Here is a 25283-nt window from a genome sequence, read left to right on the forward strand (position 1 = left end):
CATCCCAGCCTTGTGCATCTCTACAATTTTATCCCTGATGTCCTTACACAGCTCTCTGGTCTTGGCCATTGAGGAGAGGTTGGAGTCTGTTTGATTGAGTGTGTTGACAGGTGTCTTTTATACAGGTAACGAGTTCCAACAGGTGCAGTTAATACAGGTAATGAGTGTAGAACAGGAGGGCTTCTTAAAGATAACTAACAGGTCTGTGAGAGCCGAAATTCTTACTGGTTGGTAGGTGATCAAATACTTATGTCATGCAATAAAATGCAAATGAATTATTTAAAAATCATACAATGTGATTTTCTGGATTTTTGTTTTAGATTCCGTCTCTCACAGTTGAAGTGTACCTATGATAAAAACTACAGATGTCAGAGTGGTGTGTAAGATGCGTGGAAGGAATCAAGCGCAGGAACAGGATGACTTCAACCGTCTTTAGTAATGTTCAAAAACACGTGAACAATGAGTCGCCAACCCAACCGGGTGGCGCAAACAATTACGCACAAAAACACAGTGCGTCTAAACAAGAAAAGCGCACGCAGTGCGAGCTCTCGGGTAACAACAACGAGAGATACAATAAACTTCTCAGAGGCAGGCTGACAATAAACAATCACGCATAACACCTGACCCAAACACACGAAACTAAATAGGGAAACAATTAAGACACAAATAAGGGACAGGTGTTATGAACAGACAAAACCAAATGAACATGAAACATAGAACGGTGGCAGCTAGTACTCCGGAGACGACGACCGCCGAAGCCTGCCCGAACAAGGAAGAGGAGCAGCCTCGGCCGAAACCGTGACAGTACCCCCCCCTTGACGCGCGGCTCCAGCCGTGCGCCGACCCGGAGCTCGGGGACGACCCGGACGACGCGGAGCAGGGCGCGCAGGATGACCCCGATGGAAATCGGTCAGTAGGGACTGGTCTAATACGTCCCTCCTTGGCACCCAGCACCGCTCATCCGGACCGTACCCCTCCCACTCCACGAGATATTGAAGACCCCCCATCCGGCGTCTAGAATCCAGGATGGACCTCACGGTGTACGCCGGAGCCCCCTCGATGTCCAACGGGGGCGGAGGAGTCTCCTCAATCTCAAAGTCCTGGAGTGGACCAGCTACCACCGGCCTGAGGAGAGACACATGGAACGAGGGGTTAATATTTTTGTAATCAACAGGTAGTTCTAACCTATAACTCACCTCGTTCAATCTCCTCAGGACTTTAAATGGCCCCACAAACCGCCGACCCAGCTTCCGGCAGGGCAGGCGGAGGGACAGGTTTCTGGTTGAGAGCCAGACTCGATCTCCAGGTGCGTACACTGGCCCCTCACTGCGGTGTAGGTCGGCGCTCGTCTTCTGTCGACGTATGGCACGCTGCAGATGGACGTGTGCAGCGTCCCACGTCTCCTCCGAGCGCCGCACCCACTCATCCACAGCGGGGGCCTCGATCTGGCTCTCATGCCATGGTGCCAGAACCGGCTGGTACCCTAATACACACTGAAAAGGGGTTAGTTGGGTGGAGGAGTGGCGAAGAGAGTTCTGTGCCATCTCGGCCCAGGGCACATATCTCGCCCACTCCTCCGGCCGGCCCTGACAGTATGACCTCAGAAACCTACCCACGTCCTGGTTGACACGTTCAACCTGCCCATTACTCTCCGGGTGGTAACCCGAGGTAAGGCTTACCGAAACCCCCAACCGTTCCATAAATGCTCTCCACACTCTAGAGGTGAACTGGGGGCCTCGGTCAGACACTATATCCTCGGGTACCCCGTAGTGCCGGAAGACATGGGTGAACAGAGCCTCTGCGGTCTGTAGGGCAGTGGGTAGACCCGGCATGGGAAGGAGACGACAGGCCTTAGAGAACCGATCCACAACGACCAGGATGGTAGTATTCCCCTGTGAGGGGGGAAGGTCGGTAACAAAATCCACCGAGAGGTGGGACCAGGGTCGTTGTGGAATAGGCAGGGGTTGTAACTTACCCCTGGGCAAATGTCTGGGCGCCTTACACTGGGCACACACCGAACAGGAGGAGACATAAATCCTCACATCCCTAGCTAACGTTGGCCACCAGTACTTCGTGCTAAGGCAGTGCACTGTCCGGCCGATACCCGGATGGCCAGAGGAGGGGGACGTATGAGCCCAACAAATGAGGCGATCGCGTACCTCGAGCGGAACGTACGTCCGACCCACAGGACACTGTGGAGGACTCGGGTCGGTGCGTAACGCCCGCTCGATCTCACCATCAACCTCCCACACCACCGGAGCAACCAGACAGGACTCCGGTAGTATGGGCGTGGACTCAACTGACCTCTCCTCTGCGTCATACCGCCGAGACAGAGCATCTGCCTTCCCGTTCTGGGACCCAGGGATGTATGTGATTTTAAACACAAACCGGGCTAGGAACATAGTCCAGCGAGCCTGGCGAGGATTCAGTCTCCTAGCTGCCCGGATGTACTCCAGGTTACGATGGTCAGTTAGAATGAGGAAAGGGTGTTGAGCCCCCTCGAGCCAATGCCGCCACACCTTTAGGGCCTGTACCACGGCTGACAGCTCCCTGTCTCCTACGTCATAATTCCGCTCCGCCGGACTGAGCTTCTTACTGTAAAACGCACAGGGACGGAGTTTAGGTGGAGTGCCAGAACGCTGGGAAAGAACGGCCCCTATCCCGGCCTCTGACGCGTCCACCTCTACTTGGAACGGTAAAGAGGGATCCGGATGCGCCAACACCGGCGCCGAGGTAAACAGGTCCTTCAGTCTCCCAAATGCCCTGTCCGCCTCAGCTGACCACCGCAAGCGCACCGGACCCCCCTTTAACAGAGACGTTATGGGAGCTGCCACCTGTCCAAAACCCCGGATAAACCTCCGGTAATAATTCGCAAAACCCAAGAACCGTTGCACCTCCTTCACAGTGGTTGGGGTCTGCCAATTACGCACAGCTGACACCCGGTCTACCTCCATCTTCACCCCTGACGCAGATAACTGGTAACCCAGAAAGGAGACCGACTTCTGGAAAAACAGACATTTCTCTGCCTTGACATATAGGTCATGCTCCAACAGCCTCCTCAATACTCGGCGCACCAGGGCTACATGCTCAGCACGGGTAGGGCTATACACCAGAATGTCGTCGATGTACACAACTACTCCCTGTCCCTGCATGTCCCGGAAAATCTCATCGACGAAGGATTGGAAGACTGAGGGAGCATTCATCAACCCATATGGCATGACTAGATACTCGTAGTGTCCGGAAGTCGTGCTAAACGCTGTCTTCCATTCATCGCCCTCTCGAATGCGCACCAAGTTATATGCGCTCCTAAGATCCAATTTTGTAAAGAACTGCGCACCGTGCAGTGACTCCGTCATAGTCGCAATCAGAGGAAGTGGATAGCTGTACTTCACTGTGATCTGATTGAGACCGCGGTAATCAATACACGGGCGCAGACCTCCATCCTTTTTCTTCACAAAAAAGAAACTTGAGGAAGCGGGTGAAACGGAGGTCCGTATGTATCCCTGTCTAAGAGACTCAGAGATGTACGTCTCCATAGCCTTTCTCTCCTCTTGAGACAAGGGATACACATGGCTCCGCGGGAGAGCTGCTCCTGACTGGAGATCTATCGCACAATCCCCCCGTCTATGAGGCGGCAGCTGCGCCGCCCTAGTCTTACTGAACGCCAGTGCCAAATCCTCATACTCGGGGGGAATCTGCAGTGCTGGCATTAGATTCGGACTCTCCACCGAGGTCGCCCCTATGGAAACACCCAGACACCGCCCCTCACATTGAGCAGACCACCCTTTAAGAGCTTTCTCTCGCCACCTAATAATAGGGTCATGAGTCATCAACCAGGGAAGACCCAGCACTACCGGATACGCAGGAGAGTCAATCAGATAGAGCTGAATTATCTCCTCATGACCCTCCTGCGCCATCATCTGAAGGGGTGCTGTGACTTCCCTAATCAACCCAGACCCTAACGGACGGCTATCTAGGGCATGGACGGGGAAAGGCTTATCCACTGGAAGGAGAGGGATCCCTAACTCTAAACAAAACTGGCGATCTACAAAATTCCCAGCTGCGCCTGAATCTACCAGCGCCTTATGCTGGGAACGAGGTGCAACCTGTGGGAAACAAACAGGCAAGGTTAGGTGCACGACAGAAAGCTCTGGGTAAGCAGGGCGCCTACTCACCTGGGTGGACCCCCCAATGCGTGACCTGCCTTCTCCCTCACTGGAGAACCCGCCCCAACACCTAGCCGCGGTGTGCCCTCCACGACCACAGTTGGTGCAAGGGCCGGGTCCCCTCGGGCTCCTCCTCCTCCTCCGTTCCCTAGCGCCAGCACCTCCGAGCTCCATAGGGCTCGGCTCGGAGGTGCTGGAGAGTGGAATGGGCGAACCCCCCCTCCCGGGACGCCCACGGGTGGCGAGCAGGGTATCCAGCCGGATGGCCATGTCGACAAGCTGGTCGAAAGTCAACGAAGTGTCCCTGCACGCCAACTCTCGCTGGACGTCCTCCCGGAGGCTGCAGCGGAAATGGTCGATATGGGCCCGCTCATTCCACCCTGCATCAGCCGCTAGGGTCCGAAACTCCAAGGCAAAGTCCTGGGCGCTCCTCATCCCCTGTCGGAGGTAGAATAGCCGCTCCCCCGCCGCCTTCCCCTCTGGTGGATGGTCGAACACAGCACGGAAGCGGCGGGAGAACTCCGCATAGTTCGTGGTAGCGGCGTCCATTCTCCTCCACTCGGCGTTGGCCCACTCCAACGCCTTGCCGGTGAGACAGGAGATGAGGGCTGAGACGCTCTCGTGTCCCGAGGGCGCCGGGTGTACGGTGGCGAGGTAGAGCTCCACCTGCAGCAGGAACCCTTGACACCCGGCAGTGGAGCCGTCGTACGCCCTCGGGAGCGAGAGCCGAATCCCACTTGGTTCCGGAGATGAGACAGGAGGGCTGACCGATGGAGCTGGGTCGGTTCGTGGAGGTGTGGGAACCCCGCTGGTCTCCCATCGGTGCAGGGTATTCATCACCCCCTCCAGGGCGTGACAGACCTGATTGATGCGGTCCTCCTGACCACGAAGACGTTCAGCCATCTCGGCTGTCGGCGTGGTCTCTCCTGCTGATTCCATGATGATGCGTGATTCTGTCAGAGTGGTGTGTAAGATGCGTGGAAGGAATCAAGCGCAGGAACAGGATGACTTCAACCGTCTTTAGTAATGTTCAAAAACACGTGAACAATGAGTCGCCAACCCAACCGGGTGGCGCAAACAATTACGCACAAAAACACAGTGCGTCTAAACAAGAAAAGCGCACGCAGTGCGAGCTCTCGGGTAACAACAACGAGAGATACAATAAACTTCTCAGAGGCAGGCTGACAATAAACAATCACGCATAACACCTGACCCAAACACACGAAACTAAATAGGGAAACAATTAAGACACAAATAAGGGACAGGTGTTATGAACAGACAAAACCAAATGAACATGAAACATAGAACGGTGGCAGCTAGTACTCCGGAGACGACGACCGCCGAAGCCTGCCCGAACAAGGAAGAGGAGCAGCCTCGGCCGAAACCGTGACAACAGACCTCTACATGCTTTGTAAGTAGGAAAACCTGCAAAATCGGCAGCGTATCAAATACTTGTTCTCCCCACTGTAGAACTGTAGAATTTAGAATGTGCAAGACGTCAATGAGCAAACAATGTCTAAACTGCATCATCTCAATGTATACAGGATACATCATGCCTACCCACTAAGCACGGTGCTGTCTGGATCGGCCGTCTTTATTTGGTCTGATTTTTGTGAAGTCCGGACTTAATTTCAACGTCCACGGACAAGTTTGGATAGCACAGTACAGTAGAGACCAGTAGAGTACAGTTCATTACAGTAGAGTGTACAGTACAGTACCGTACAATACAGTAGAGCACAGTAGAGTACAGTTCATTACAGTACAGCATACAGTGCAGTAAAGTAAAGAAAAGTAAAGTATAATTCAGTGCAGTAGAGTACAGCACAGTATAGTGTAGCCTACTTTACTCTAATGTACTAAACTGTACTGAATTAAACTCTACTGTAATCTACTGAATTAATATCTACTGTACTATACTGAATAAAACTCTACTGTCCTCTACACTACCGTTGTGACGAGTACTGAGGATACGAAGAGGCAGGACGCAGACGCAGGAATCAACAATGTAAAGGATTACTAAACACTGAGCAATACAACAAAGAGCGAGAACACAACAAGACACTAACAATCACACACAACACAACACTGAACAGTCCAGGGCTATATAGGGGTGGTGATGAGATGATGAGGTGCAGGTACGCTGGAGGTTATTAGGGTGCATTGGGTTTCCATTCTGGTGTTGCCGAGGTGGTGCGCTCAGACCAGTGGCTCAGTAGACTGGCGAATCAGAGCGCCGGAGGGGAGCAACGGGAGGAGACGTGACAGAATCCCCCCCCCTCCCCCCGGTTGCGCGGCTCCCTCCGCAGGACGTCGCCAGCCAGGAGGACGACCCCGAGGACGAGGAGAGTCCAGCAGGTCCCTCACCGCATACGCCAGACTCCCGTCAATGTCCAGGGGCGGAGGGGGCGTACCCCGGGGGGCGGCGTCCGCCAGAGGACCAGGAACCACCGGCCTGAGGAGAGACACATGAAAAGTGGTTGAGACACGGTAGTGAGGGGGAAGGAGCAGCCGGTACGATACCTCATTTATCCACTGGAGGACCTTAAACGGCCCCACAAACCGGGGGCTCAGTTTCTTGCAGGGCAGGAAGAGAGGGAGGTTTTTAGTGGACAGCGAGACACGATCACCAGGCTGGAATACGGGGGCCTCACTGCGGTGGCGGTCGGCTTGGTCCTTCTGCCGACGAAAGGCCCTCTGGAGATGGACATGGGCAGCGTCACAGACCTGTCCGGCCTTGCGGAGCCACTCGTCAACAGCGGGCGCATCGGTCTGGCTGGGTGTCCAAGGGGCCAGGGCCGGCTGGTACCCCAGGATGCAGTGGAAGGGAGTGAGCCCCATGGAGGAGTGAACGAGGGAGTTGTGGGCATATTCTGCCCAGGGAAGAAACCTCGCCCACTCACCCTGCCGGTCCTGACAGTGGCAACGAAGAAACATCCCCAGCTCCTGGTTCATGCGCTCCACCTGCCCATTCGACTGAGGCCTATACCCGGAATTGAGGCTGGCCATGGCTCCGATCTTCTCCAGGAAAGCCTTCCACACTCGTGAGGTGAATTGGGGGCCACGGTCCGATGTCCTCCGGAAGTCCATAATGCCGGAAGACCTGTTGGAACAGGACCTCAGAGACAGTTGGCAGGCGCAGTTGGAGACGGAGGCAGGATAGGACCCTCCAGATCCTTCCTTTCTTCTGTATGGTGCATCCTGGAGAGTGCGTCGGCTTTCACATTCTGGGATCCTGGGTGGTAGGACAGAATAAACTGAAAGCGAGTAAGAATTTGGGTCCACCAGTCTTGACGAGAGTTCATCGGTTTCGCTGCCCATATGTGCTCCAAATTCCGGTGGTCAGTGAGAATCCGGAATGGATGGACTGCATCCTCCAGCCAGTGTCTCCATTCCTTCAGAGCGAGGACCACCGCCAAAAGCTCCCTGTCTCCAACTCCATAGTTCCTCTCTGCGGGGGTAGGCTTTTTCGAGAAAAAGGCACAGGGATACATTTTCTCTGGCTTACCTTGCCGCTGGGAGAGGATCCCACCCACGCCCTCCTCAGATGCGACCACCTCCAGGATGAAAGGACGAGCTGGATCTGGGTGTTTTTGGAGGAGCGCTGAGATTAACCTCTCATTCAGCCTCTTGAAGGCAGCGTCAGCCTCAGGGTTCCAGGCCAGCTTCTGAGGACCACCCTTAAGGAGAGAGGTGAGCGGGGCGGCTATGGAGCTGAAGGACCTGATGAAACGCCGGTGGAAATTTGCGAAGCCCAGAAAGCTCTGCAGGCCCTTGATGGTGGTGGGGACTGGCCATGACCTGACAGTGTCTGTCTTCGCTCTTTCCATGAACACCCCCTGAGGACTGATCCTGTATCCCAGGAAGGAGATGGCCTGTTGGTGGAATTCTCGGAACACGTCATTGACGAAGGACTGGAACACGGAAGGTGCGTTGGCGAGGCCGTAGGGCATGACGCTGTATTCATAGTGGCCTGAGGTAGTGCTGAATGCCGTCTTCCACTCGTCTCCTTCCCGGATTCGGATCAGATTGTAGGCACTCCTCAGGTCCAACTTGGTAAAGTACCTGGCCCCTCGCAGCTGCTCGATGGCCGATGGAACCAGAGGGAGGTGGTACCGGTACTTGGTGGTGACTGCGTTCAACCCCAAGTAGTCAATGCACGGCCTCAGTCCTCCGTCTTTTTTGACCACGAAGAAGCTGGCGGAGGCAGGTGAGGTAGAGCGTCTGATGAACCTGTTTCAGGGTCTCCGCCACATACTTCTCCATGGCCTCAGTCTCCACTATGGAGAGGGAGTAAATGCGACTCTTCGGGGGGTGTTGTCCCTCCAGCAGGTCAATGGCGCAGTCCCAGGGCCTGTGAGGAGGGAGACACTTAGCCTTGGAGGCAGAGAAGACGTCGGAGAGATCTGCGTACTCATGTGGAATGATGGGCTGGAGGGCGGACTCCGGACTCGTGGAATACCACCGGCAGGCAGGTCCTCCGGCATGAGGGGGACCAGGCTGTGATCCTCTTGGTGATCCTATTGATGGTAGGGTTGTGTAGTCTGAGCCAGGGCAATCCCAAGACGATCCGGTGAAGGGGTGACGTGACGATGTGGAAGGACAGCTCCTCGTAGTGCTCCGGTAGTGTGGGAATGGTGATGGTGATGGGGAGAGTGACGTGCGTAATGGTGCCTGATTCAAGTGGTTTATTGTCCAGCGAGGTGACGTGTAGCGGAGAAGGCAGTGGCACGGTGGGCCGGCTCCCTATCTATAAGGTTCCCCGCTCATCCAGAATATATCATTGCTGTGGAAGGCAAAGAGAAGGAAGAACCATTCACCGTTAGGGGAACTAAAAACAATGGTTTGGTGACAGAACATTCACGGAGCGGCGACGGGAGTCATACCACCTAGATAGGGAGCCGCCAGGAGATCTGTGGACCGTGGTGGTGTTGGTGTGCTTCCCACCACCATGGGTGAGGACTCAGAGGCAAGGCGGCTTCCATAGCTCAGATGGGGTGAGCGTCGAGGCTCCGGGAGGTGTTGTAAACTCTGTCGGTCTCTCAACATGTCGTCAAGACGAATGGACGTGGCGATGAGGGTATCAAGGTCCATCTCGTCGTCCCGACATGCAAGTTCCGTCGTGATGTCCTCCCGTAAGCCTCTCCTGAAGGCTGTGCGCAGAGCATTCTCATTCCAGCCGGAAGACGCCACCACTGTGCGAAAGCTCAGGGCTTACTCGAATGCGGCCCCCTCTCCCTGTTGTAGCCGGAGGAGACGCTCACCCCCGTCCTTTCCCTCCGTGGGATGATCGAACACCACCCTGAATCGAGCGAGGAAGGTGGAGTAGGGAAGCGCCGCGGCCTCACCTCCTTCCCAGACTGCTGTGGCCCAATCCAGCGCCTTTCCCTTCAGTTGCGAAATCACCAGCGCTATCCTGGCTTGGTCCGATGGAGATGCCCCACGCTGACGCGCCAGATACAGTGAAACCTGTAGCGGGAAGCCTCTAAATTTTGTCGTTTTCCCGTCATAGCGCTCCGGCAGGGCGAGGGGTCCCTCAGACATTGATGATAGCACGGGAGGAGGTGGACTGGGTGCACTTGCCGCTCCCTGAGGTGGAACCGGAGTGATGGTCAGTTTATGAAGCATTTGAAGCACTTCCTGCATGGTGGCGTTGAGCTGGGCAATCTGCTGCTGGTGCTGGTCGAGGCGCTGGGAAACTCCAGGATGATTACCTGCTGCATCCATTTTCGTGATTGGTGTGTGATTCTGTGACGAGTACTGAGGATACGAAGAGGCAGGACCCAGACGCAGGAATCAACAATGTAAAGGTTTACTAAACAAGAGTACAACAAAGAGCGCGTACACAACAAGACACTAACAATCACACACAACACAACACTGAACAGTCCAGGGCTGTATAGGGGTGGTGATGAGATGATGAGATGCAGGTGCGCTGGAGATGATTAGGGTGCGTTGGGTTTCCATTCCGGTGTTGCCGATGTGGTGCGCTCAGACCGGTGGCTCAGTAGACCGGCGAATCAGAGCACCGGAGGGAAGCAACGGTCCGGACCAGCCAAATGTGTACTTTTTGGGGGGCACAGCTCATTACGTTTTGGTCATTCAGCAGACGCTTTTATCTACAGCGACTTACAGTGCATTCAACTGGAGAGACCTGAAAATAGCTGTGCAACGACCCTCCCCATCCTACCTGACAGAGCTTGAGAAGATCTGCAGAGAAGAATGGGAGAAACTCCCCAAATACAGGTGTGCCAAGCTTATAGCGTCATACCCAAAAAGACTTGAGTCTGTAATTGTTGCCAAAGGTGCTTCAACCAAGTACTGAGTAAAGGGTCTGAATACTTAGCTAACATAAGTGCATGTGACAGATGGGAGCAATAATGAATATTCTATGTTGCAATCTTCAGTTGGCTCTTCTTTCCTATATTAAATGGATTCAAAATGTATTATAGTGAGATAATGCTTACTTAATTGAGAATGTATGTGCAGTTGAAATTTGGCCATTGATTCAATGACCAAAAAAATACATATTTTCAACATCTGTAAATGACATATTTTCAACGTTCATTCAGAACCGAAAATGAACCAGATTTCAATGTCCAGAAAATACGTATTTTCAACATCCAGAAAATATGTACTTTAAATGTCCAGAAAATATGTATTTTCAACTTTCATTCAGAACCAAAAATTTAACTAATTTCTACTTCCGGAAAATACTTATTTTCAACGTCCAGAAAATATGTATTTTCTATTCCAGAAAATATATATTTTCTACTTTCAACATCTGGAAAATATATTTTTTAAACGACCGGAAAATAGGTATTTTCAACTTTCATTCAGAACCTAGAATGAACCTAACTTATTTCGGACGTCTTTTCAAAGTCATTTTGCTTACTGGGCAGACTTGTGCTACCAAGTTAAGTCACAAAAACCCTGTCTACCACATGTGACATCATCAGTCCTAACCAATGCCATTTTTATTAGGCCTACATGTAAATATGTTAGATTAAGGTCATCAGACTGTTAAATAGCCATCACTAGCCGGCCTCCACCCAGCAACCTGCCCTGAGCTTAGTCACTGTCACTAGCCGGCTACATCCCGATTACTCATCCCTGCACCTTAGAGGCTGCTACCCTATGTACAGTACATACAGTGGGAAAAAAAAGTATTTAGTCAGCCACCAATTGTGCAAGTTCTCCCACTTAAAAAGATGAGAGAGGCCTGTGATTTTCATCATAGGTACACGTCAACTATGACAGACAAAATGAGGGGGAAAAAATCCTCATAAGTATTTGGTCAATAACAAAAGTTTCTCAATACTTTGTTATATATCCTTTGTTGGCAATGACACAGGTCAAACGTTTTCTGTAAGTCTTCACAAGGTTTTCACACACTGTTGCTGGTATTTTGGCCCATTCCTCCATGCAGATCTCCTCTAGAGCAGTGATGTTTTGGGGCTGTCGCTGGGCAACACGGACTTTCAACTCCCTCCAAAGATTTTCTACGGGGTTGAGATCTGGAGACTGGCTAGGCCACTCCAGGACCTTGAAATGCTTCTTACGAAGCCACTCCTTCGTTGCCCGGGCGGTGTGTTTGGGATCATTGTCATGCTGAAAGACCCAGCCACGTTTCATCTTCAATGCCCTTGCTGATGGAAGGAGGTTTTCACTCAAAATCTCACGATACATGGCCCATTCATTCTTTCCTTTACACGGATCAGTCGTCCTGGTCCCTTTGCAGAAAAACAGCTCCAAAGCATGATGTTTCCACCCCCATGCTTCACAGTAGGTATGGTGTTCTTTGGATGCAACTCAGCATTCTTTGTCCTCCAAACACGACGAGTTGAGTTTTTACCAAAAAGTTCTATTTTGGTTTCATCTGACCATATGACATTCTCCCAATCCTCTTCTGGATCATCCAAATGCACTCTAGCAAACTTCAGACGGGCCTGGACATGTACTGGCTTAAGCAGGGGGACACGTCTGGCACTGCAGGATTTATGTCCCTGGCGGCGTAGTGTGTTACTGATGGTAGGCTTTGTTACTTTGGTCCCAGCTCTCTGCAGGTCATTCACTAGGTCCCCCCGTGTGGTTCTGGGATTTTTGCTCACCGTTCTTGTGATCATTTTGACCCCACGGGGTGAGATCTTGCGTGGAGCCCCAGATCGAGCGAGATTATCAGTGGTCTTGTATGTCTTCCATTTCCTAATAATTGCTCCCACAGTTGATTTCTTCAAACCAAGCTGCTTACCTTTTGCAGATTCAGTCTTTCCAGCCTGGTGCAGGTCTACAATTTTGTTTCTGGTGTCCTTTGACAGCTCTTTGGTCTTGGCCATATTGGAGTTTGGAGTGTGACTGTTTGAGGTTGTGGACAGGTGTCTTTTATACTGATAACAAGTTCAAACAGGTGCCATTAATAGAGGTAACGAGTGGAGGCCAGAGGAGCCTCTTAAAGAAGAAGTTACAGGTCTGTGAGAGCCAGAAATCTTGCTTGTTTGTAGGTGACCAAATACTTATTTTCCACCAATATTTGCAAATAAATTCATTAAAAATCCTACAATGTGATTATCTGGAAAAAATAGTTGACGTGTACCTATGATGAAAATTACAGGCCTCTCTCATCTTTTTAAGTGGGAGAACTTGCACAATTGTTGGCTGACTAAATACTTTTTCCCCCCACTGTAGATATGGAACACTGGTCACCTTAATAACGTTCACATACTGTTTTACCCATTTCATGTGTATGTACTATATTCTAGTTAAGGCCATCCTATTCAACTATTGCTGTACCTATACTATTCCATCCACATATTCTTCACATACACTACCGGTCAAAAGTTTTAGAACACCTACTCATTCAAGGGTTTTTCTTTATTTTTACTATTTTCTACATTGTAGAATAACACATATGGAATAATGTGCTCAGCACATGTGGGAACTCCTTCAAGACTGTTGGAAAAACATTCCAGGTGAAGCTGGTTGAGAGAATGCCAAGCGTGTGCACAGCTGTCATCAAGGCAAAGGGTGGCTATTTGAAGAATCTCAAATATAAAATATATTTTGATTTGTTTAACAATTTTTTGGTTACTACATGATTCCATATGTGTTGTTTCATAGTTTTGATGTCTTCACTATTATTCTACAATGTAGAAAATAGTAAAAATAAAGAAAAACGCTTGAATGAGTAGGTGTTCTAAAACTTTTGACCGGTAGTGTACATATATACACTCCGGACTCCGACACTCCGACATTGCTCATCCTAATATTTATATATTTCTTATGTCATTTTACATTTACATTTAATGTCCATTCTTTTACTTTTAGATTTGTGTGTATTGTTGTGTATTGTTCGATATTACTGCACTGGTAGAGCTAGGAACACAAGCATTTCGCGACACCGCTATAATATCTGCTAAATATGTGTATGCAACAAATTACATTAGATTTTATTAAAATAGATTTCAGATGTAGAGGCCACATTTATTTAATTATAATATATTTCATCATTACAATAACACACATTTCGTATCAGGTTGCAATAATAAATACAGTATGCAATGGCCTTCATAAGTACAACAATAAATGCACTAAAACATTGTTACGTTGTGTATAGCCTAAATCAATCACATAATTATTCAGTATAAAAAATGTTTTACTCCACAGAGTTGTGAATACATTACAACACAATAAATGAATACGTTCAAAAACAAATAAATTAACATGTAAATAAATAATACATAATGCTCATTGGCTACTTAATGTTGTGTCTAGTCTTCGTAGGTGTGCCAGCACAACTGTCCTTACGTCTTCCCAGCCGCTTGCGCTGTGTTTCTGCATGAATTAAATACAATTATTAAGATTTTAGAATAGACACACGTTTTATCATCACATACATACATCCAGATTTGGTGAATGTACTCTCTTTGTAAGACAAATGGATCAACCTACCTCGCGTTTCAAGTAATTGTTAAGGAACTTGAAGTGAAGGCTCATCTTTTTGTTCACTCTTTTGACATATTTTGATAGTCTAGTTTTCATAGCCTTTACCTGTTGGAACAAAATACAAATATTTTAATATTGTGATGTATTTAACATGTAGCCACCTTATTTTATAATCGAATAGGATAGGATAATGTTTTCCTTTTTGCATTAATGTTAAGAGGAGAAATTACATACGCATTGGTCTAGCTCCGAGGTCTGGCGATGCAGGTCATTCATAAACCTGTCAACTCCTTTCTGGTCCCAGGCGGTGGACTCATATTTGCCACTGCTGTACAATTTCTTTATAGCTTTCAGAGTTTGCGAAATGAAGACAATCTGTTCGTCAGCCTAGAAGAAGAGGGCTTTGTATTAGTACATGCCTTATGAATTGAGGGCAAATCTAAGCAAATTGCATATTCATTATAACCTAATTATATTCAGACCCCATCACTATTTGCACATTTTGTTACGTTACAGCCTTATTCTAAAATTGATTCAATATCTATTTGTTTCATCACAATAACCCATAATGCCAAAGCCAAAACATGTTTTCAGACATTTTTGCAAATTTATTAAAAATAAAAAACAGTTTTTGCTTAATCTTTATGGGGTATTGTGTGCAGATTGATGTGGGGAAAAAACAATGTAATACATTTTAGAATAAGGCTGTAACGTAACAAAATGTGGAAAAAGTTAAGGGGTCTGAATACTTTCCGAATTCACTGTAAACTCTTAGAAAAAAAGGTTATGGATAGAACAAAACCTTTTTTTAAGAGTGTAGGCTATGCATATTTCTTACCTTGAAATTATCTACTTGTCTGTATTGCTTGTCAGGGAAAGTGATCTGAGTTTCTCGAGAGACTTCATGACCCTGAGATGCCAAAAAATGTAAACAAAATATGGCATTATTATTACTGTACATAAAGGAGTCAGGGAAATAAATGAAACATAGCAGCACGTGAAATGTTGAAAAGATGACAACAGCCCAATGACCAGGAACAAGTGAATAAACATTACCGCATAGCCTACCATTTTCTGAAGCATCGTTATGGTGTTTTTGCTGAACACTTGGAACATGCTCGGAGACCGAGGCAGTGTCCTCATCCAAGTGCATCCGATGGTTTTATGCCAGGTGCAAATCGTCAGGACCAAGAACATCCAAAGGTTGATTGAACCCATTTTAGCGAAGGTCTACTGTAGTTCTCGGTCTGTCCCAATCAACCGTGGTGCACTTCCGAAAGATAGCCTACTTTGTATAATTCCGACAAAAAAAAAATATTTTCCCCAAAGGATAAAGAGATAAAGGTCTTCCTGATCGAACAATATCTCGAATTCCCGAGTTCTGCCATGCTCCAACCTGTGTCGATCATTTATACAAAGATTCTGCACGGTGTTCCAAAAGTGAAAGGTGGAAGTCCCCATACACTTTCATACCTGAGAATATTGTTTTCCGTCTGGAAAAAATGCACCGAAAGGACAGGTGCATCTCTCAGATAATTGTTACATTCTTGATTTATTTGCTATTTTTTCATGAAATATTGGCCTATCAACCAGGAAAAAAAAAATTAATTAAAAAAATGGAAATGTGAATCCATTTTATTCAGACTACGGCCTAAATAAATATCACCATATAGAACAAAACTGAGTTTGGCCTTTGACTTCGAAAACAATAGCATTTTATATTGTCTTTGCAAACGCAACACCTTTTCATTTGCACACAGAAACTATGGTTTCCAACTACGTTGTAACCAATTGCTTAAAGGGAAATTGTGGTTTGTGGACCACAACTGCCTATTTAAAGACACAGATCAACCTTGGATGGGTTCTATCAATTACACACTCAACATGACTTTATTTCGTTTTAGAAACGGGTTTGGATTGTCTGAAATACTTTTGTAGAGCCCATCCTATATGCTCCCGCTTTTCAGAATAAGACACTGGTAGCATATACAGTGCACAGCCAGTATAGACCTTGGGAATACTGTTTAAATTGGAGCCTATATTGCAGGGGCTTTTGAATTTGGGCCTATAGCCACGTGTGCGTACAATATAGGCCTGTCAGGTAGATCATCCGTCAAAGTATTCCATATTCGTGTGTTTTTATTGGGCTTATAAATTAATATTGTATATATTTATTTATCCAGATATGTGTGTTGATGGGACCTCTGCATGTATTATCTTTCCACTATAGAGAATGAAGAGTAACAGCATGGTTAGCGATTGCAACGCTCCATTGAACTAACATTCAGAATTTGTTGCATGATATCCAATATATGTGTACTTGATATAATTAATAACTATACGAATCAACAATGTTTTACAGTGATATGATGATGGCTGGAATTCAGGAATTCAGAGTTTTGTAAAGGATTTTATTGTTTTTCATTGAAGATGATGTTGATATGCAATTGTCAGGAGGAATAACATCACATTTAGGATAACATGCCAAGGAAAAAGTCGTTTCATTTCAAGGTTGCATCACACCACAGAATTTTACAAAATTGCTAGCACAATTTCAACCAATATAAGGCATGTTTGTCTCTTTATTTATATATTATAGCCTACATGGCAATTATTTGCAACAAATAAGATATAAAGCTTACAGTGGCATAATTCATATATTCAAAAAAATTACATTTTCATGCAGAAATTAACTAAAAGTAATGCTACTCTCACACGTGTTTTCTTGGCATTTTTTATTTCTTGTAAATATCCCTCAGGATGCTCCCCATTTCAGCTCTAACGACCTCCCATGAGCACAAGCTGAAACGCTGAAAGAAAATAAGTGAAACAAATATGTTTTAGGTTAAAATAATATATAATACACCATAAGTATTAGGCCTACTCCACCCCTCTCAATAGTTTAGTTTTGAAACACAATTGACAAAAAAATACAATATAATATGCCATTTAGCAGACGCTTTTATCCAACGCGACTTACAGTCGTGCGTGCATACATTTTTGTGTATGGGTGGTCCCGGGGATCGAACCCACTACCTTGGCGTTACAAGCGCCGTGCCCTACCAGCTGAGCTACAGAGGACCAAGCTGCTTACCTATTGCAGATTCAGTCTTCCCAGCCTGGTGCAGGTCTACAATTTTGTTTCTGGTGTCCTTTGACAGCTCTTTGGTCTTGGCCATAGTGGAGGTTGGAGTGTGACTGTTTGAGGTTGTGGACAGGTGTATTTTATACTGATAACAAGTTCAAACAGGTGCCATTGATACATGTAACGAGTGGAGGACAGAGGAACCTCTCAAAGAAGAAGTTACAGGTCTGTGAGAGCCAGAAATCTTGCTTGTTTGTAGGTGACCAAATACTTATTTTCCACCATCATTTGCTAATAAATGAATAAAAAATCCTACAATGTGATTTTCTGGAATTTTTTCTTCTCAATTTTTCTGTCATAGTTGACGTGTACCTATGATGAAAATTACAGGCCTCTCTCATCTTTTTAAGTGGGAGAACTTGCACAATTGGTGGCTGACTAAATACTTTTTTTCCCCACTGTATGCTGGCTGAGACAGAGGTTGGCTATTGTCCCGCTCTTCCCTCATAGGCAATATTGGCCATGAGAACTCTCTCCTTCACGTTTCCTTTGTCCTCTCTCTCCGATCTTAACAGGTTGTAGGATTTCACATTTAGTTTATAACTGCCTTGTTACTGATTTAATTCATTTGAAATGTTAATCAATACACATTTGACTTACCATCACTTGACCAATAATAGTAATGATTGATAGTAATGAGAAATATTTTTTGTAGTGTATCATGGGCTGATCATTTCTTCTGAAGATAAGTTAAATGGTAATTGGGAAATCAATCCAAACACTAAATAGGCATATGGCATATATGACATCTGCATTTCATTGACATTAAGATATTTGGATTCAGTAATATTGCAGGTTGCAGTCTTCTCTCAAATCTGGTCCTCTTGATAAACAGCTAACTTCTTTTTGTCAATTGCTGTTCAAATACGTGATGCAGATTAAAAAAACGTTAAAAACAGATACATTTTAAATGGCCATCCCTACCATTTTCTTTCGATAGTGGGAGTCTTTAAGTGTTTCACAGATATCCTTCAGTTCCTCATTTGTTTCTGCAGGGTTTTGCAGCATTTCAAGTTGCCCCAGGGACTGACTCCTTTGGCTGCCGGGCCTCTATAACTTGGGTCAGAGCAGTCCTGAACTCTGTACGGATCATCTCCAGTTTCACCATTATCCTCATCTCCACTGCTTGAAGATCTGCAAAATAATAAAGACTCCACAGTCGTGTGGAGAGGCAGAACATTGTTGGCGGAGGTACATCCCTATTTCTTGGTTCAGACGTTGGTCTGGGGATGGTACCCGGAGGAGAGGCTGAGGGCGACCCCCAGTCGGTCACAGAAGGCTCGCCACACCCGGGAGACAAACTGGGGCCCGCGGTCAGAGACGATGTCCTCCGTAATCCCATACAGACGGAACACCTGTTGGAACATACACTCAGCCAATTCCATGGCGTAAGGTAAATGAGGAAGAGGAACCAGACCACACATTTTGAAAAACGGTCTACTATGACAAGGATGGTGGTGTTACCAGAGGATTCAGGAAGGTCTGTGATGAAGTCAACCGCTATGTGGGATCAGGGTCTGTGAGGGATTGGCAAAGGTTGAAGCTTACCGGAAGGGAGATGACGAGGGCTTTTGGTTTGGGCGCAGACTGGACAGAAGAGTACGTAATCCCTGACATCGGATGCCAGTGAGGACCTCCAGAATTTGCGGGCTAGATGTTCGGTGGTTTGTGTAATGCCCGGATGTCCTGACCCCAAGGACGTGGGACACCACAGCTTCAGTTGGGGTCTGACAGCTGCTGGTACGTAACTCTTCCCTGCTGATGTCTCAGGAGGAGCCGGGTCTGAGGTTAGGGCTTCTTGTATGGCATAGTGAACCTCCCATTGTACCAGTCCCATAATGCAAGAGGAAGGAAGAATGGGTGTAGGGTCTGAGTTAGTGGTCGGAAGGTCAAACTGGTGGGAGAGAGCATCAGCTTTTACGTTTTTCTTTACAGGGATGTAAGTAACATGAAAATGGAAGCGTGTGAAGAAGAGAGCCCAGCGGGCTTGTCTGGAGTTTAACCTCTTGGCTCCTCTGATATACAGTGAGAGAAAAAATGTTTTGATCCCCTGCTGATTTTGTAAGTTTGCCCACTGACAAAGACATGATCAGTCTATAATTTGAATGGTAGGTTTATTTTAACAGTGAGGGACAGAATAACAACAAAAAAATCCAGAAAAATGCATGTCAAAAATGTTATAAATTGATTTGCATTTTAATGAGGGAAATAAGTATTTGACCCCTCTGCAAAACATGATTTAGTACTTGGTGGCAAAACCCTTGTTGGCAATCACAGAGGTCAGACGTTTCTTGTAGTTGGCCACCAGGTTTGCACACATCTCAGGAGGGATTTTGTTCCACTCCTCTTTGCAGATCTTCTCCAAGTCATTAAGGTTTCGAGGCTGACGTTTGGCAACTCGAACCTTCAGCTCCCTCCACAGATTTTCTATGGGATTAAGGTCTGGAGACTGGCTAGGCCACTCCAGGACCTTAATGTGCTTCTTCTTGAGCCACTCCTTTGTTGCCTTGGCCGTGTGTTTTGGGTCATTGTCATGCTGGAATACTCATCCACGACCCATTTTCAATGCCCTGGCTGAGGGAAGGAGGTTCTCACCCAAGATATGACGGTACATGGCCCCGTCCATCGTCCCTTTGATGTGGTGAAGTTGTCCTGTCCCCTTAGCAGAAAAACACCCCCAAAGCATAATGTTTCCACCTTCCATTTGCGAATAATCGCACCAAATGTTGTCACCTTCTCACCAAGCTGTTTGGCGATGGTCTTGTAGCCCATTCCAGCCTTGTGTAGGTCTACAATCTTGTCCCTGACATCCTTGGAGAGCTCTTTGGTCTTGGCCATGGTGGAGAGTTTGGAATCTGATTGAATGATTGCTTCTGTGGACAGGTGTCTTTTATACAGGTAACAAGCTGATATTAGGAGCACTCCCTTTAAGAGTGTGCTCCTAATCTCAGCACGTTACCTGTATAAAAGACACCTGGGAGCAAGAAATATTTTTAATTGAGAGGGAGTCAAATACTTATTTCCCTCATTAAAATGCAAATCAATTTATAGCATTTTTCACATGCGTTTTTCTGGATTCTTTTGTTGTTATTCTGTCTCTCACTGTTCAAATTAACCTACCTTTAAAATTATAGACTGATCATTTCTTTGTCAATGGGCAAACATACAAAATCAGCAGGGGATCAAATACTTTTTTCCCTCACTGTATTCCAGATTACGATGATCTGTTAGGACAAGAAAGGGATGTTGTGCGCCCTCCAACCAGTGGCGCCACTCCTCGAGGGCCAGCTTGATGGCGAGGAGTTCTTTGTTCCCCATATCGTATTTCCGCTCAGCAGGGGATAACTTCCTGGAAAAGAAGGCACATGGATGTGATTTTGTTTGTGTTCCCACCCGCTGAGAGAGTATGGCTCCTACTCCTACTTCGGAGGCATCCACCTCCAGGGTAAAAGGAAGGGTCGGATCAGGTTGGTGAAGGACAGGAGCTGAGGTGAAGAGGCGTTTCAAGGTGTTGAAAGTAGTCAGTGCGGTATCAGTCCATTGAAGGGTCCGGGTCTTTTGGCTGGTAAGGGCAGTGAGGGGAGCGGCAGTAGAACTGAAGTTCCAAATGAACCGTCGACAGAAGTTGGATAACCCAATGAAACGTTGGAGTTCCTTAATGGTGGTGGGTTTGGGCCAGTTACTGACGGCGGTGACTTTGTTCTCAGCCATGCTGACCCCTCCAGGTGTCAGTACGAAACTGAGAAACTTTACTGAGGTTACATGGAAGGTGCTCTTTTCTGTCTTCACATAAAGGTTATGGTCAAGGAGCCATTGAATAACCTTTTGTACATGCTGTATGTGTCCCTTCAGGGAGTGGGAGTAAATCAGGATGTCATCAATGTAGACGATGAGAAAGCGGTTGATCATATCCTGGGAAACCTTGTTCATAATGGATTGGAAGACGGCGGGGGCGTTAGTAAGGCCATAGGGCATGACCAGGTATTCGTAGTGCCCTCGTGCGGTGATAAAGACCGTCTTCCATTCGTCGCCTTCACGTATACGGACAAGAATATAAGCACTCCGCTGGTCAAGTTTTGTATAGATGTTGGCGTGATTCAGGGAACGGTAATCAATACATGGACGAAGACCACCGTCCTTTTTTCCAACGAAGAAGAAGCTGGACGCAGCCGGGGAAGAAGAAGGACGAATGAAACTGTTTGAGTGCTTCATCAATGTAGTTCTCCATTGCCTCATTTTCCGGGATAGATAGGGGGTAAACACGGCCCTTTGGTGGGGATACTCCAGGGAGTAAGTCAATAGCACAGTCCCCTGGGTGATGTGGTGGCAGAGTGGAGGCCTTGATTTTGCTGAAGACATTGCTGTACTGGGCGTATTCAGATGGTATGGTGGGTGGCACTGCAGAGGCAGAGTCCTCAATGGTGGTGGCTCTGCAGGGTAGGCTGAGACAACTGGTGAAGCAGGTAGAAGACCAGGACAGTAGTTCACCTTGTCGCCACGAGATGGCAGGGTCGTGACGACAAAGCCAGGGGTGTCCAAGGATGAGTGGCTGTTTGGGGGATGAGAGTTCCATGAGTTGAATGGTTTCGGTGTGGAAGACTCCAATCTGGAGGGTAACGCTCTGTGTCAGGTGCGTAATGAAGCCCGTGCCCAATGGCTGTCCGTCCAGGGTGTTAATCCTTGAGGGGTGACAGGTGTAAGATCAATGTGAAGCTCTTGTACTAGCTGGTGATCGATAAAACTACCTGCTGCTCCCGGATCTATCAAGCCCTTCGTAACCCCCTTCACGGTTATCAGTACTGGGATGGAGAATTGCTTCTGGGAGATATTTAGAAATATGGACCCGCCTATCTGCATGGCAGAGGAGGGACCCTTCTCATCTCTCCGTGGGGGGTGAACAGGGCAATGGCTGAGTAGATTATCTTTCCCTCCACAGTATAGGCAGAGCCCTTCTTGGATCCACCTTTGACGTTCGATACATGGGAGAGGAGCATGACCCAACTGCACGGGCTCTGGAAGACTCAGACGGGATGACGGAATCATGGAAAGAGAAGGTTTTGGGTTCCTGGGTGGCAGAGTTCTTCGGCGGTCGGCGATGAGGTGGTCGATGGAGATGGACATACGAAGGTATTGATTTAAATCCTGAAGGTCACCTCTACAGGCCAGCTCCACCTGAAGTTCCCTGTTGAGCCCTCTTCGGTAGACGGTAAGTAAAGCAGCCTCACTCCATCAACTCCCTGCAGCCATGGTGTGGAACTCGAGGGCATACTCGGCAGCTGAATTGCGTCCTTGTTGAAGGTCTATGAGGAGGTCCCATATAGGACGACCGGAAGGAGAGTGATGGAATACCTCTTTGAAGAGCATGTGGAAATGGGTCTTGGATCTTAGTTCTGTGCTGTTGGCAGTCCATATGGCGGTGGCCTAATCCAGGGCTTTGCCTGTGAGTAGAGACACAGCAAAATCCACCCTGCTCTTGTCGCTGGTGAAGTTAGTGGGTTGTGCTCAATGTATTTGCTGCATTGCATCAGAAATCCCTGACATTTCCCAGGTGAACCGTCATATTTTCCAGGCATGGATATGAATGAAGGAGGGCTATTGGTTACGATACCTGGCATTGGAGGAGTAGGGATAGGCTGGTGGAGAAGATGGCCGATTACCTCCATACGCTCCTCTTGCCGGGTTAGGCGCCACTGTAGTTCCGCTGAATCCATTCCGTTTTAGGTGAGGGATTCTGGAATGAATACTCAGGGAGAAAAAGGTGTAGATTCACGCGCAGAGTGTGGCAGGTGTTTATTACGCCTTCGCAGAAGGTAGGAATCGTGGTCACAGGCAGGCAATGGTCATACACAGGTAGGCAAACAGGCAGGTGAAACAAAACTAGGACTGAAGGCTAAAACTGCTTCTCACAAACGAGCTAGGAAAAGGCTTAGTCGAGTCAAAATGAACAATACCTCACAAGGCACAAACAGAAAGAACTGCACTAAATAAGGAGCTGATGAGACCAGGGGAGTAACTAACACAGGTGAAATCAATTAACAAAAATGAAAGACAGGGCTACGTTCAAGAACACAAAGAAACAGGGCTACGTACAAGAACACAAGGTGAACTAAGAAAACAAATACAGAACCTTACACCATGGAAGCGCGCACACCGTTTTCTTGACGTTGTCAGCCAACCCATCTATGTAGCTACTGTTAGATGCTAAATAATTATATTGTAAACACACACACACAAACACACAATCTATTCACTTACTCCTGCAAATACAACAACCGTCTCTGTGTTTGCTGAGCTGCGTCTTCAAATCTATCTTCTATAAATTGGAAAAAAATGTAACAGCTACTATCCAGCTTTGTTTTCTCAACAGATAACGTAACGTTAGCTAGCGAATTGAGCTGATGTTACCAAAACACTAACGTCATGTTTGCCATGTTAGCCTTAAATTAGCTAGCTATCTTTATTAGTATATATTTTTTGCATATTTGGACAGTACTTGATTAGACAGTAATTGGTTAGCTAGTGATACTTTGTTGTGTGGTGAACAGAGCTCCAGCAGTTGGATTCAGTGTCCAGATAGCTAATCAATAACTGTACTGTCAAAACCCTGCTCATGAAATTTGCTAGGTTGCTAATGAAGCTGCACTTCTAGCTAGACTGGGTAGTCCTCATGTTAGTTAGCTTAACATTTTCTGTCAGTGCAGCTTTTGAGTCAACATGTTGAAATGTAAATTACTTAAATCTGGCTTACTGTGAGGTCAATAACTCTGAATAACATCATCATGGGCTAACAAAATGTGCTATGGTAATAGCAAGCTAACAAAGTTTACCTCCGGTTCTACTTCTCATCTTTGCGCTCTCTTCCTTTAGAGAATGAACAGTCGCCCGCGCAAATCAAAAATGACTTTGGAAAACCACTTTGACTCCGCCTCCTAAAGTGCCACCGTACACAGAAATGCTGGTTTTAGGCAGCACTAAAAAGGCAGGGCAGGCCAGGGCTCATGATTGGTGTAATCATTGCAGTGTGTAATGCAGTGTAGCCTAGCTCCTTTTACACCATCCCAGCCGGGCAAAAGACTCGAAGCTGAGACAAAATCATTAGAAAGACAGGGTCTGATGACGTCAATGGACAGAAACATATTAGACATATGGGCTGAATATACAGTACCAGTCAAACGTTTTAGAACACCTGTCACGCCCTGGCTCTGGGGACTCTTATATGTTGAGCCAGGGTGTTAGTTTCTATGTTTAGTGTTCTATGTTCATGTTCTAGTTCATGTGTTTCTATGTTGGCCGGGGTGGTTCCCAATCAGAGGCAGCTGTGGCTTGTTGTCTCTGATTGGGAACCATACTTAGGCAGCCTGTTTTGCACTTGTCATTTGTGTGATCTTGTTCCATGTAGGTTTGTGTGTTTATGAACGAGGACTTCAGGTTTCGTTTTGTTGTTTTTGTTGTTTGTATCGTGTTGCTGAGTACACATTAAAAAGATGTACGCATATCACGCTGCGCCTTGGTCCGTTGCTTACGACGATCGTGACAGAAGATCCCACCAAAACAGGACCAAGCATCGTGTTTCGGAGCAAACGCCGGGTAAGGAGCTGGAGAAGTTGGCGATGGCCCAGGTGGGCCAATGGTGGTCCTGGGAGGACATGTTCGCGGGCAAAGGGCCATGGGCAAAGGTTAAAGCCCTGGCGAGAGAGGAGGTACGGCGCCAACAGTGTCGTCGTCGGACAGGCGAGAGGCACCCTCAATAAAAAATTTTGGGGGGGCACACGGCATGGACGACGGGGCTGCTGGAGGCAGCTACAGGACGTATCGGTAGAATAGGAGAGGAGGCCACCAGGTTACGGGGCTATTGTTCATGAGGTAGCAGGAGTTAGTTGGTCAGAGGGAGGAGCTACTGGAGGCGATAAGGGAGAAGGAGAGTGTAGAGGCACGGCGAGAGGAACTGGTTAGGCAGCAGAGGGAGCGGAGGTTTATGAGGAAACCCAGTCCCGCTCCTCGCACTAAGCAAGTGGTGTGTGTCACCAGTCCGG

The 25283-nt window shown here is 47.4% G+C and overlaps 1 protein-coding gene across 1 annotated transcript; it reads right to left on the bottom strand.

The window, feature by feature from the left end:
* Window positions 1–13907: 13907 nt before the first annotated feature.
* Window positions 13908–15323, bottom strand: LOC311103853 (interferon a3-like; the record flags this gene model as incomplete). The annotated part of the gene is made up of 5 exons (XM_084145490.1): window positions 13908–13994; window positions 14112–14210; window positions 14340–14492; window positions 14944–15015; window positions 15174–15323. 5 exons carry the CDS (start codon window positions 15321–15323, stop codon window positions 13908–13910), a joined length of 561 nt encoding a protein of 186 aa, XP_084001616.1.
* Window positions 15324–25283: the final 9960 nt, after the last annotated feature.

Source organism: Coregonus lavaretus, assembly GCF_964263955.1.
Source record: "Coregonus lavaretus genome assembly, chromosome: 28".
Classification (NCBI taxonomy): Eukaryota; Metazoa; Chordata; class Actinopteri; order Salmoniformes; family Salmonidae; genus Coregonus; species Coregonus lavaretus.